The 13,560-nt window shown below is 31.7% G+C and overlaps 1 protein-coding gene across 1 annotated transcript; it reads left to right on the forward strand.

The window, feature by feature from the left end:
- The first annotated feature begins 1,023 nt into the window (after positions 1–1,023).
- On the forward strand, positions 1,024–13,505 carry LOC107437739 (cytochrome P450 2A13). The gene is made up of 6 exons (XM_016049836.4): positions 1,024–1,523; positions 4,391–4,721; positions 5,913–6,112; positions 8,427–8,690; positions 11,828–12,004; positions 13,253–13,505. The coding sequence occupies exons 1-6, from the start codon at positions 1,178–1,180 to the stop codon at positions 13,381–13,383; spliced, it is 1,449 nt and encodes a 482-aa protein (XP_015905322.1). The 5' UTR covers positions 1,024–1,177; the 3' UTR covers positions 13,384–13,505.
- Positions 13,506–13,560: the final 55 nt, after the last annotated feature.

Raw genomic sequence — 13,560 nt, forward strand, 5'->3', positions numbered from 1 at the left:
TGAAGCTTAAAGGTATTCAATTTTTTACATCATTTCGAAGTAAATAATTTTGCATAGCAAAATACAAAATTTAATTGAAATCGGTCGAATAGTTCCTGAAAAATCAAATTTTCAAAAAGTCGTATATTTAAAATTCGATTTCTCAGGAACTATTCAACCGATTTCTTTCAAATTTTGGATTTTGACATGAAAAATTACTTACTTGAAAATGATGTAAGAAATCCTATACCTTACAATTTAAAATTTTTTCGACTATTATTAAATAAAATAATACATATTTACTAAAATTAATTTTTTGCATGGAATGATTATCTTTGGACAAACAAATTTTATAATGTCGTTGAATTTTTTTTTTAATTCTCATAAAAATGTCTCGAAAAATAGTGAAATAAGCAAATAGTAAAATTAGCATTATGGGATCCAAACTTTGGATCGCTCTCCTGACCAAACTATGGGGACCATGTTTCTTAGGTTGCGACCATCCCCCATAATTTGGGGGTCAGAAATCGGAATTCGTTGAATAAAAAGGCATGTTTATGCAGAGAAAGTACGATTTTGTGTCTGATTTAGTAACTTAGAATATCGCCTGCTCTAATTAATTAGCTTATTTGAGGTTACCCCGATGAACCATGAGGATAGAGTCCCAGATCGTAAAGATTCAAACATTAGATCAAAAGTTATTCTGGGTGGTCCATTTCTTTTTTTATTCTCACTGTACATGAATGAAAGGTATATAAATCAAGGGTCTCACAAGTCTTAGATGTTTTATATTTTTGGAGAATTAGTTTAATAAGAAACTAAAATATATTAATACTGAATCGATTGCGAAGCGATCTATAAGAAACTTGCACAGCAGTTCTCATGGTTTGCAAGCACAAGGAGCGAGTTAAATAATTATAATAATTATTAAAATTGATAAAAAAAATATAAGTCAGCAAAAATGTAGATCAAAGATCTTTAAACTTTGTATCATATACCAACGATTTAACAATGCGAATTATTTTTTCATCTATTGTAATATGCGGAAGTTTATTGTAATCTAATTACAGTAGAACAAACCTTTAAAGCAATTATCTTTCACGATATAAATTATCTCCTAACACGCTTTATCACATTCATCCATAATTTCGCATTTTTGAGAAAACACTTCCGTATTGGGTACTAAATTAGGAACAAAATGGTGCTTTCAGAAGATTTTTCTTCAATTATTTTAGCACTAATTTTTCTTATTTTTACTCTAATTTTAGTCAATTTCTGGAAGAATAATCGAAATTTACCTCCTGGACCGATAGGTTTGCCAGTTTTTGGCTATTACCCTTTCCTCACTCCCAAACCATACCTAGATTTTGCAGATTTAGCAAAAAAATATGGCGATTTATTCAGTTTTAGGACAGTTGGCGGAAAATTGTTTGTTGTTCTGAATGGACACAAAACAATTAAGTCTATTCTGGTCAATAGAGCTGATGAATTTATTGGTAGGCCAATAGAGAGTAATTTATTGGAATGGATTTCCGATGGAATGGGTATGTATTGGTATTTCAAATATTTTATTTAAAGAACCTTATTTTTTTGTTTTAATCTTATAAGTACGCTTTTTTATATTTTGTTACGAATTTGTAAATATGTGTATTATTTTACGAATATTCTTTTGGTATGAAGCTAAATTTCTCAAAGGGATCAAAAATAAACAGTTTAATATTAAAATTTGTTCTAACGTAATTTAGAGGGAAGATAACGCTTATACTTCGTTGCAAGTTAAGAAAAGGCCATTGCGATATAGGATTTAAGTAACCATCCACGACTGCATATAGTTCCGTTTTATTTCGTAATCAAATTATGCAAATATGCTTTCAAAACAATATAAAAGGTTTTAAAAGTTAAACACGCCGAATAGAAGTTTTATTCGTGCTATCTTTTACGATATATATCATAGAATCATTAAAAAAGGGTTATCGTCTCGTAGTTTTACGGGAATCCTACGAATGGCGATATATTTCGATAAATAAGGAGAACATTCGTTCTTGAAAAACAAACAACTATATGACGTTGCAAGAGCATTGCTTTTGATTGGACCATTGAAAATGGCTCGTATTCAGTTGACATGCTCTTAACAAATCAAATGCTAGATAAAGAATTTTTACTTTCGTTTCGCTATAGAAGAAAATCGTCTGCAAGAATAAATATTGATTATTCTTTCTTCAGTTTCTTTAAATGCGAACAGAAAGGCGTACATTTGTTACGATTTTTGGATATTTTTATTATTTCTTATTACTTGATTATTCAATAAGTTTTGTTTTCCTCACTTCACACGATTTAAGAAATCAAGCAAAAAAGAAAAGTTGTGCAACCTCGTTGAAGAGTTGGCGCGATGTTGAAATTTGTTCGCGCTAGGAGCTTGGCATCCATTTGGCGTGCACTCAGATGCAACGAGGCTCTCTTCAGAGAGATAATGGTTTTTTCTTAAATTGCAGCAGAATATAATGTTTTTCTTTCTTGGTTTATCGACATTTTTGCTGACTTGGCAATGATCTTGGCGATAAAATGGCAATTCTAGAAAATTTGTATTTCAAAGCAATAGGGCTAATATTTTAGAAGTTAAACGAGAAATGTCTGGAATCATGTCCAAAGTACCGGGGTTTCGTCACCCAGCCTATAAAAATAGCCTCGCAGAGAGTGGTAGAGATTAGTCTGAGACACAACAATGTTTTATTTGCGATCCTCTTGTGAGTTCATTAAACCGTCTGAGGTTGTAAGGCTCGTGAACTAAATTACTATTTGAGCTGTAATTGAATGCTAAAAACAGATCCGGCTGTTAAATATTTGGTGTTTTAAAAAACAGTTTTATTTATCACCAGTCGAAACAAACCCCTGCGCTCGGTAGAATATGTAAGGTTAAATATTTCAGTTATGATCAAGAAACAGGTTTTTATAAATTGATGATTTAAGTAATACCACGTGTCCTCAAAATAAACGACAACGTCAGGTATCAGTTGAAAAAAAGAAATGCACGGTTTTCTACGATCTCCTTAGTAAGCAAGTTTTTCTTCCCACCTAATTTTTAACACTCATTAAAATATTTGTCAGCAGATGCCGTGGTTAACTATGAGTACTGTTGTTGTTGTTGTTCATTTACGTCGCAATAGAGCTGCACAATGGGCTATTGGCAACGGTCTACGAAACATCCCTGAGGATGATACGAAGACATGCCATCACAATTTTGATCCTCTGCAGAGGGACTGGCACCCCCGCTTCAGTAGCCCGACGAACTGCACGCGAAGTCGAGCACTTTACGGTAGCACAGTTTAAAGAGGACAAATACCGTACACCCTCGGTCCCTATCTTCGGTGATCGGATGGGAACCGTGTCTTAGCGATTAGTCCACTGCGGGACCTATGAGTACTGTAAAACAATGATTTTTCCTTCTTTTTTTGAACAATCACCGTTTGCAAAACCAAACACTATAGCTTGAAGATAAAATCAGCAAAGCGCTCGTGCAAATATTTCAGTTTTATTGGTCTCACACGAAACCGTTTTATGCAGTTTATCAGCGTCATCTGTTCATTAACTTTGTAATTTGGTATGAAAGTAGAAAACTATATATAAACTTATTTGTCTTAATTTACGTGGACATTAATTATTTTTCGAATCATCAGATATTTTGAGAATGCACGGTTTACAGACACTTCAATTTGTTCCGGACAATTGAACAAAATTTATCCTTTGATGAGCGAAAAATAAACGTACAGTGCGCGAAATCATAAATAGCTTTTGATATAATGATCGGTTTTTCCGAACTTAATCTTAATGGTTCGAGGAAGTTACTTTAAATATGCTAATTAATGAGTCATATTTTAAGTTACAAAATGAGATACAAAAACATACCTTTTTTTCAACGGCACTTACAAAAATGCACTTTCTCTGACAACATATCTTTTTTCAACGGATTTTTGACCCCAAAATATAGACGTTAGTCGCAATCTGGGAAATAGGGTCCCCATTGTTTGATCAGGAAAACAAGAACAATCCTACCCCTAGCTTACGACAACAATAAACTTCTGTAATGAAGTTTATTGTTCTGTATGAAAATTGTTCATTTAATAAATTTATAAAATTAATTTATCAATTTTCATAATAAAATTATGAAAATTAATAAATTTATAAGAGTGGTATTAAACTGAAGTTGTTCGAATTTAGATTTTTGAACACTACTTTATCGTTTGGTGCAGCGGTTCCCAGCCCGGAACTCTAAATGATCGAACTTTGGTGGAGCACTGACTTTTAAAAAACGTTCAATAGGAGGTGTAAATGTGCAAGGGAAAAAAATAATCGAAAAAAAATTTTCAGTTTCATTTAATGTGACTATATTCTTTTTACTAATTATAATTTTCAGGAATTACTCAAGAGGAAGGGTCCCCCTGGAAAGAGCATCGGCGATTTTTTCTTCACTCGGCCAAAGCATTCGGATTCGGTAATATCGAAATCGAAGAGACTATTCAGGAAGAAGTGAGGACAGTTATCGAAGCTATAAAAGAGACGAAAGGAGAATCAGCTGACTTCGATCTCCACGTCGCTTATGCTGTCAACAGTACCATTGCCCTTATAATGTTCGGCAAGAAATTCGAAAAGGAGAGTGACCTCTTTCCGAAACTCTCCAAAGGGGTTCGGGATTTAATAGCCATTTTTGCAGACCACCGGTTCATGCTGGTAGGACCCTTTTTTCAGTAAGAATAAATTTATAATTTTTGAAAAATTTGATTTTCCAATTAAAGTGTTAAGTTCCTTCACTTTTCATTCATTAATGACTGCATGTAGTTTAGTTTTTTTTTTCCTTACAAGTGTATTTACTAAAATATTTTCATTGTATATATTTTAGTACAATCCTTTGTCATAATACAAAATTTACCTCAGAGACTATTCGACCGATTGCACTTAAATTTTGTAGTTTGTCATATGAAATTGCTGTCCTTAAAATGATGTCAAGTCAAAATACTTATTCCTAATAATTCAAATTTTTTTCCAACTAAAATTAAGTAAGATGATATCAATATATATATATATATAAATAATTTTCAAAAATTATTTTTACATGCCTTGAAATAATTGAATTTTATAACTGTTTTCGATTCACTTAAAAAATTCTCGAATGAAAGACGCAAAAAGTAAAGCTAACATTAAAGACTTGGGACCACTCTCCTGACTAAACTATTGAGACCAGACCTATTGAGACCATATCAACTATTGAGACCATGTTGCGGCTACCTTTCATGTTTTGGGAGACGAGTTTAAATTTGCCGAGATGATAGTAAGTTTATTCGGAGAAAGTACGTTTTAGGATCTGATTTCGTAACTAAAAATATTGCCTGCAATAAACCTTATTTAAGTTTATTTCCTCGAACCATTGAGATGTCCAATCAAAAGTTAATCACGGTTTTATAATGCGCATTGCTTATACAAATGTAAAGAAAAGATTTTTTTTTTTTTTTTGAATCCTAAAAGAAAATTAGGCTTTTTTTGATAATTTTTGTCAGTTTTGTAAACATTGCGTTTCAAATGTTTCGAACAAAGCGAAAAGTCTTCTGTTTTTTTGCCTCTATTTAATTTGCTCTTTGCTGTCATCATTAAAATACAAACTATTACTGAAAAATGGCGACTAAAACACTAATGTGTTAAAAAATAAAACTTAATTGGATTGAATTTTTTCTTTCGTTAGCTACACTTGGCAACTGTAATGTTAAAATGAAAACAAATCAGTGAATAATTTTCGTTTTTACGCGTTGTTAAGTATTGCATAATTTTTGTTTTACGATGCATTTTACAGTTTGATGAGAAGCTTAATATAATTTATTTTAATGTATATAATTATATTTTACTGTTCCATAACGAAGTTTTAAAGTGTGATTTCTTCTTTAAAGACACTTTGCGATGAAATATTTGCCTTGGTCAAAAGAAGTCCGTGCAGGGCGACGTCTGTTGAAAGACACCGTAACTTCGGTTATTGATGAACATGTTCGAACATTTGATCCAAATTACCAAAGAGATTACGTGGACGCCTATCTTTCTCAGATGGAAAAGTTAAAAGATTCTGGTGAACTTAAGAACAGCACTTTTACAAGTAAGATAGAAAATTCTGTGAACCACGTTGCCTTATTTTAAATCTCTTTTCTCGTTTTTTGAGTGAAGTCGACGAAGTATTACAAAAATCTACCTTTTTTTCGAATCAAATAATCACTTCTGTGTGTATTGCCTAAAAAATTCAAAAATTCTAAAAAAAAAAAGCCGAAATTTTAGTATTTTTTAGTTAGATAAGAATGGTCATATTTTTAGATTGAGAAATGCAATTTGCGCTAAAAATTTACTCTTAAACCTCAAAATGTAAACTAAATACCCTTAAATCAGGGGCGGATTAAGAGTACGCTGGGCCCTAGGCCATTCAAATTTTGGGGCCCTTAGATTAAATTTTTTCTCGTATATTTTTAATTTATTCAAATATAAAAGTATTTATATATCTTTTCATTTGAGAAAGCATATTTAAAATAATAATAAATTTAATTTTACTTTATTTTGTTAAATTAGAACTAAAAAAATTATCGTATTTTACTAATATATATTAAAATTTTTTTTAAAATCATTGTTTTTCTTAATTTCTTTAAATTTATTTTCCAAAATTTTTTTAAGGGGGCCCCTAATCATTGGGCGCCCCAGGCCATATCCTAGTCTGTCCTAATGGGTAATCCGCCCCTGCCTTAAATAAATGCCAAATCAGTAAATTATGAGAAAAACGGTTATTTTTGAGCCTATTGAATTGCTATCTTTGCCAATAATAATTAGATTAAGATAATTTTGATGAATAAAATTATTTGTTTAAATGTTCACGAATAGCTAGCTAATCAATTAAAGAAAGCTCATTAGTAAACGATGATATTTCAGCCATGGTTCATGCAATTCTCTTATAATATGCCTTACCACCTTTTCAAACTTATAACTACTGTGCTGAATAAACAATGTATATTAAATCTAATTATCATATATACTTTAGATTTATTTTGAGTCAGTGACTATATCTAACTTGTAAAAATTAATGAATTAGTGAAAGTTTCCGGGATTACACCGACAAAGGAACGCTCTACTGTGCCTAAGGAAAACATTCTCAGACAAGTTTAGCGACCATGTTGGGCTGGAATATGATATCGACAGGAAAACCAAAGTATTTAACAAAGCTTTGTCTAAACATTTTTCTGAACAGATTTTTGGGAAAATTCCCCCTAAATACTACGAAATTTCCGACATCTTGCAATCGTTTTTTCAAATGCTAGCAAAATTTTTTTTAAAAAAAATAAGATTTTCTCAATTTATTTTTTTAACAACTGCAAAGGCTATGTAACTTTCTATTAGTAACTATAAATAAGTCTCGATAAGTTAAAAATTTTCAAATGTCTCTTTGTAAGAGGCATTTCTGTTTCAAACATGTCCTAAGAATTTGGAAATTGTGACAATAAAGAATTTTTTCTTCTCTTAATAAACAACATATACTTCTTTATGTTCTATTATACAGTACCTAAATTCAAATTGGATAAAATGTCGATGAAAACATAATAATCTATCTATATCCCCTCATAGCCTTTGATAGTACCTAGATTGATTTCCATATCGATAAACATGCAAATTTATACCCCTTTGTATACTTTTACAGTACCTAGATTGGTTTTAATGAGATTTTCGAACGAATCCTGATTAATTTCACGCCACTGATTTCAAATCTGTAATCGGTTTCTCCCTACAACTTACAGTATTTATGCAATTCAATGATATATTCCGATTAATATGCATTTCAGTGAATACTAATGCCCCACTTCTCTTATACGTAGGGAGTGGTAGAAAGAGGCAATACGTTAAAGTCATATGTTTTTTGCAAAGTGAATTCTTTCTAAATCTAGCAAATCCTTTTTTTTTAACAATACATCTATAAATAAGTAAAACAAATTTTCACTTCAAACTCACCAGAATTACTTAATATCTTATGAAGTACAGCAGATTTGAGCTCGGAAACTATTAAGCTGACTTCTTTTATTAAAAAAAAAAAATTATCTGTTTGAAAATATCGCCTCGCAGAATAAGCTGTAGTAAGTAGTCGTATATTTTCTAATAGTAAGTAAAGCAGCTCAAGATTGTTGTTGTTTATATTTATATTGAAAACTACACCATTCATATAAACCTGTACGTTCTTTATCTTTGTACACCTGTATATCTAAACAGAAAATAAACTAACATAAAACTGTCATTATGAAATAAAAAATATGTTCGCTTTCGGGACAAAATTAATTTGAAATCCTTACTCGTAATCCTTCATAATCCATACTTACTTATTTTACTTGTATAAATGCAATAGTCTTCAGTGATCTATTTTTTCTTCTTTTTTTTTTCTGCAGTCCCTAGATTGATCTCCATATCGATGAACATGATAATGGAGGGAACTGAAACCGTGACCACCGCCATCATGTGCCTTCTGGTAGAAGCGAGCAAACATCTTGAAGAACAAATGCTGGTCCAAAAAGAACTGGATGCTGTAGTGGGTAAAGAAAGACTACCCTCTTGGCTGGACAGGCAAAACTTACCCTACTTCCAGGCATTCTTACAAGAGTTATACAGAGTTAATTTGCCATTCAGCATAACAACCCATTACTGCAACTTCAGTAAGTAAGAGCTATGGATGATTAACCGTGTAAAGCTAAGCGCAGATGGCGATAGTGGTTAAAATTCGTAGTAAGACTTCTGGATTACCGCTTCCAGCTGATTTTGCGCCTAAGTTTGAAAAAACGCACCATCCAGTATTATTATACTTTTAATGTTTTCAATGTAACGCGTTCTTTCAATCTAACTTTCAACCAACGAAACAACAAATGAATTCGGAAGACTCTGCAAGCTTGCTATGATGCTACAAACTGTGCTATTTTGCACAAATATAGCCAAATAAAGGATAACACTTAAAACATGGCTAACCTTACACTTTATTTATGCTGTGATATTAATTTTGCTAAATTTTTTTTAGTCTCATGACCTGTTAGAATATATAAATTACAGAAAACTCTTATGAATGGTAAAATTAAGCCTAAATTTAAACACAAATCTCATTATAAAAACTTCTTAGAATATTAAGCCTGTTCACACATCGCCTCATAAGCGGAAAGATACACCGGAAATTTTTTTAATTCCTTCCAGTTTTAGGAAGCTTGTTATTGTCAACATTCGGTCAACCATCCATGCAGGACTAAAATTAATTTTCTTATTTGAGACGGTACTTAGATTAGTACCGCCCCAGAGTACGTCATATTACTCTGCGAGAGAATTTTCGTTCCGAAATTATGAACTTAAAATCCTTAGTTGTCTGGCGTATTTAACTTCAGTTATTAAATTTCAAGGGTGCAGAAGTTATTTTTCTTACTTAAAACCTATTTATATTTTATACCTCAGAATTCTGATGCATGACATGATAGCTTCTCACATGGATTACAGTGGATCAACTTTTTTTTTTCAGTTTAAAATTTAATCCATGAATTAATCTTATTATTTAATATGTTATTGTGAATGACCGAAATTAGTGGTTGTTAACTTCCATCGGTGAATGTTGACATCATATAGTTACTTTCGTAAATGTCCGAAATACATACTAGGTCTTAACTCCTTGGGGACGGGTGATTCAGAAAAGCATTCGTACAAAATCAGAATCAAGTTGTAATTAAATNCGAATAAATTAATATCAAATCTGATATAACAAATATTTCGGACATTCACCGGTGAACATTCTCCTGATTTCGGTCATTCACAGTAACATATACATTATTCAACAATAATTGAAGAGACACTTTCAGTTTTTGACATTTCTTTAAATTTCTCAAGCAATACGAAGAGGAAGGTGTTCTGATAATGCGATCTCTCATACTTTTCGATGGAGTTTAAAGCCATTAGAATTCGAAAAACCGGCAATAAATTAAGAGAGAAAAAGAATGTTTTCGAATACCCTATGTCAAGCAATATAGCGATGAACTTGGTAGAGATAAATTTGGTTACTGTGTTTGCAATAATTGTAAAACATTTCGTAAGTATTTATGAAAATATAGACATTTTTATAAATAAAAAAAAACTAATTTTTTTTCTAAAATTTAAAATATTCAATAAAATTAAATAAAAATTTTGAAGCAATTTTTAAATAATATCAAAATTATCATGTTAAAATTTGAAAAAGTTTTAAAATTGCGCAAGAAATGTACAATACAATATATGCATGTATAATATATGCATTATAAGTAGTTTTTCATAATGCACATGCGCGGAAAACATATAAATATTTTTTCATAACTTAGTAGCGAATCGTATATAACTAATGAAAAAGGTCCGATTTGAATATCTTGAAAATTTAAAAAGTTTTCTAGCAATTTTTCTACTTTTTTTTAATGAAAGCTTTGAATAAGGGGCTTTCTACAAATTTCATTTAAAAAATGACATCCGGGTTAAGGGGATCATTACCCATAGTATGTTTTCTTTCCTTATATATATAACACCATAAAGAATTAATGACAAGAGAAATTTACAAAGAAAATAATTAAGCTTTATTAAAAGCGCATAAGCTTCAAAAACATAGGATTAATAAATATAATGAGACAAAACTACGAAGAAAACAGGGAAAGAAATAAAACTGAAAAACACTTCTAAAAAAGAAAAATTACCTGAAAAATTCAAAAGTTTTCAAAAATTAAAAAAAAATTAAGTTAGGAAACACAAGATAACGAAAATTACATTTCTTTCTTTTAAAAAAAATTTTTCATTGGTAGTTTTTCTTTCCTCCTTCCTTGCTGTATTTCAGTATATACATATATATACACCGAAGAGCCATTACATTATGAAAACCCTGCTAATAACATGTAGGACCACCTTTAGCCCTCGAAACTGCTAGCACCCGCTGTGGCATTGATTCCACAAGGTGCTGATAGGCAGTTTGAGGTATCTGGTACCAAGCGTTCACCAACTGGTCCTGCAATTCCCTCACATTGGGAGGGGGTAGTGTGGCAGCACGAATTTGGTTTTCCAAGTAGGAAAACAACTGCTCTATTGGATTAAGGTCAGGTGAATTTGGGTGCCAAGACATGACTTGAAAGTCACTGGAATGTTCCTCGAACCAATCCATGACTATTCGACCTTTATGACATGGTGCATTAACCTGTTGGTAAACACCATCCCCCGTAGGAAAAACTGTTGCCATGAATGGGTGAACCTGGTCTGCAACTATGTTCAAGTAGCTTACAGACTTCAGAGATTGTTCTATAAGGATTATGGGTCCTAATGTGCCACATGAAAACATTGTTCCTGGGCGAGAAACCATGAAAGCCTGGGCAAGCCCACTGTTATAGATGGAGGGTGGTCATAATGTAATGGCTCTTCGATGTAAATATATACAGGGACGCCAACTTGCTTGCTCTGAGGAATATATTTTACTTGTGGTAGAAAAATATGAGTGGATTCTCGAATTAGTAAACTCTCATTTAAATAATTCGAATATTGATGTAACGTGTTACATTGTTGAAATAATTTTGTAGATAGCCTATTTAAATATTCGAAAAATAAATTAAAATTATGGAAATTTCAGTTTCGATTCTCTACCACTTAATAAAATCCCCCCCCCCCCGAAATCGAGCAGTTGGCAACCTTGCGCGTGTATGTATGTATGTGTGTGAAAAGGATGTTATATATGTAAAAATTTCGATTCCTACTTAGAAGCACTTTTTTTGTGTTGGCGATTGAATCTGAATTTATAATACGTATGCTATCTTTACAGAAGAAACTACTATCAATGGCTATCGTATTCCAGAGCGAAGTATATTTGTGGCCAACTTATGGACCATTAACAATGATCCAGAACTATACCCGGAGCCAAAGAAATTTAACGTACAAAGATTTCTAGACACTGATGGAAAAAGAATTAAAACAGAGGGTCCTTACCCTTTCAGTCTAGGTAATTAATACAATAATATTTAAGGAATGAATTGGAATAACATGTTAAATGACGTTTTATTAAATTTGACTGAATTGTCATTATATAAGAAACATTGAAACACGTTATGTTTAATTTCATAAAACGATTTGACGTAGTGCAGAAATTTTGAAACATGTTAAATGTCATTTTATAAAAACCGTTTGACATTATACACAAATACCGAAATATATTGACACTCCATTATATTTGATAAAACTACGTTTACATTGTATAGAAACCTGTTAAGTGACTTTAATTAATTTATATAAAACCAGTTTCACATTGAATTGTAAATTCGAAACCCTGTTAAAAGTCAAAACTCAATGTTTGAAAATTAAATAAGTCAACCATATTTTTTCTTAAATCTAGAAATCTGTGTGAAGTCAAAATATCACTTATCATGTTTTTCCAATAACTTAATTTCTTTTTAACTACAAATGAAGTGTTTAATCTTTTTTCAATAACACTTTCATACAAAACAAATTTATATTTTTACGCAGGCAGGAGAGGATGACGTCATTTCGCACAGCGTCAGTCGGTAGATATATTTTGCATCTCTCTCTCTGTCCAGTTAAGGGTATTTTTCGAAGCTCCTTCACCAATGAAAATAAAATAATAGAATAAACTATTTTTGAGTTCCTAACTCAAAGCAAAGGTATAATTTTAAATTATAAATACTGTTTTACGGAAAAAGTATACGGGCTTTAAAACGAATAAAAAGTTTAAACATTTTTTAAAAAGCTATTCAACTTTTGGAAGAAAAAAAAAAGCTAATTTTGCTAGATTTTCCCACTCTGATAAAAATTATTATTTTTGCTTGTGTTCATCAGCCAAAACGATGAAGCGTTGGGATAACTTGTCAAAAATTAATATAAAAAATTAGATCATTTCTGCAAAATATTTTGCATTTTCATAATTAACACGGAGAATGCTATTTAAAGACAAGCAAAACTGAAAATAAAAGTCATGAATAACTGTTACAAACTCATGACAGTTTGGTCACCGCAGGTGGCCAACTGACCCGCGAAGCAGATTTACGACCACTGCGTAGCTTCTCCCCTTCACATCCGGAGGTCCTCAAGACCCAGGCCTGTCGACGCGGAAACCACAAAACCGTCACATAGAAGACACGTGTGCAGTCCTGCGCACCTAGTGACAGTTGTAAAAATATCATATTTGCTGAATTTGTACTCACCATACTTGAAGAGATTATTTTATTTATTTTAGGTAAAAGAGACTGTGTAGGTCAGTCTTTGGGACAAATGGAAGTCTTCCTCATCGTCTCATCCATACTACAACGTTTCACCCTCTACCCAGGAGCTGAATATGGTTTGATAAGGGCTATATTGAGGGACTGAAACATCCTCTGCATGGACAGAAACTGATAAAAACAAATTTCATTCAAAAACTTATGTTTCATTTCTTAAAAAAAAATTTTTATTACAGCAATAAACAGTTACAAATTACATATCACCAAAAAGTAAGATTGCTGGCAGCTTGGTAAAAATTAAAAAAAAAAAAAAGAGAAGAGAAAA

The sequence above is a fragment of the Parasteatoda tepidariorum genome, chromosome 3 (assembly GCF_043381705.1).
Source record: "Parasteatoda tepidariorum isolate YZ-2023 chromosome 3, CAS_Ptep_4.0, whole genome shotgun sequence".
NCBI classification, from domain to species: Eukaryota; Metazoa; Arthropoda; class Arachnida; order Araneae; family Theridiidae; genus Parasteatoda; species Parasteatoda tepidariorum.

Bases quoted from the DNA above. Each gene is read 5' to 3' on its own strand.
- LOC107437739 (XM_016049836.4), top strand. From the start codon at position 1,178: ATGGTGCTTTCAGAAGATTTTTCTTCAATTATTTTAGCACTAATTTTT. The intron at 1,524-4,390 runs GTATGTATTGGT...TATAATTTTCAG, and splicing joins ATGGATTTCCGATGGAATGG to GAATTACTCAAGAGGAAGGG. The intron at 12,005-13,252 runs GTAATTAATACA...TATTTATTTTAG, and splicing joins TCCTTACCCTTTCAGTCTAG to GTAAAAGAGACTGTGTAGGT.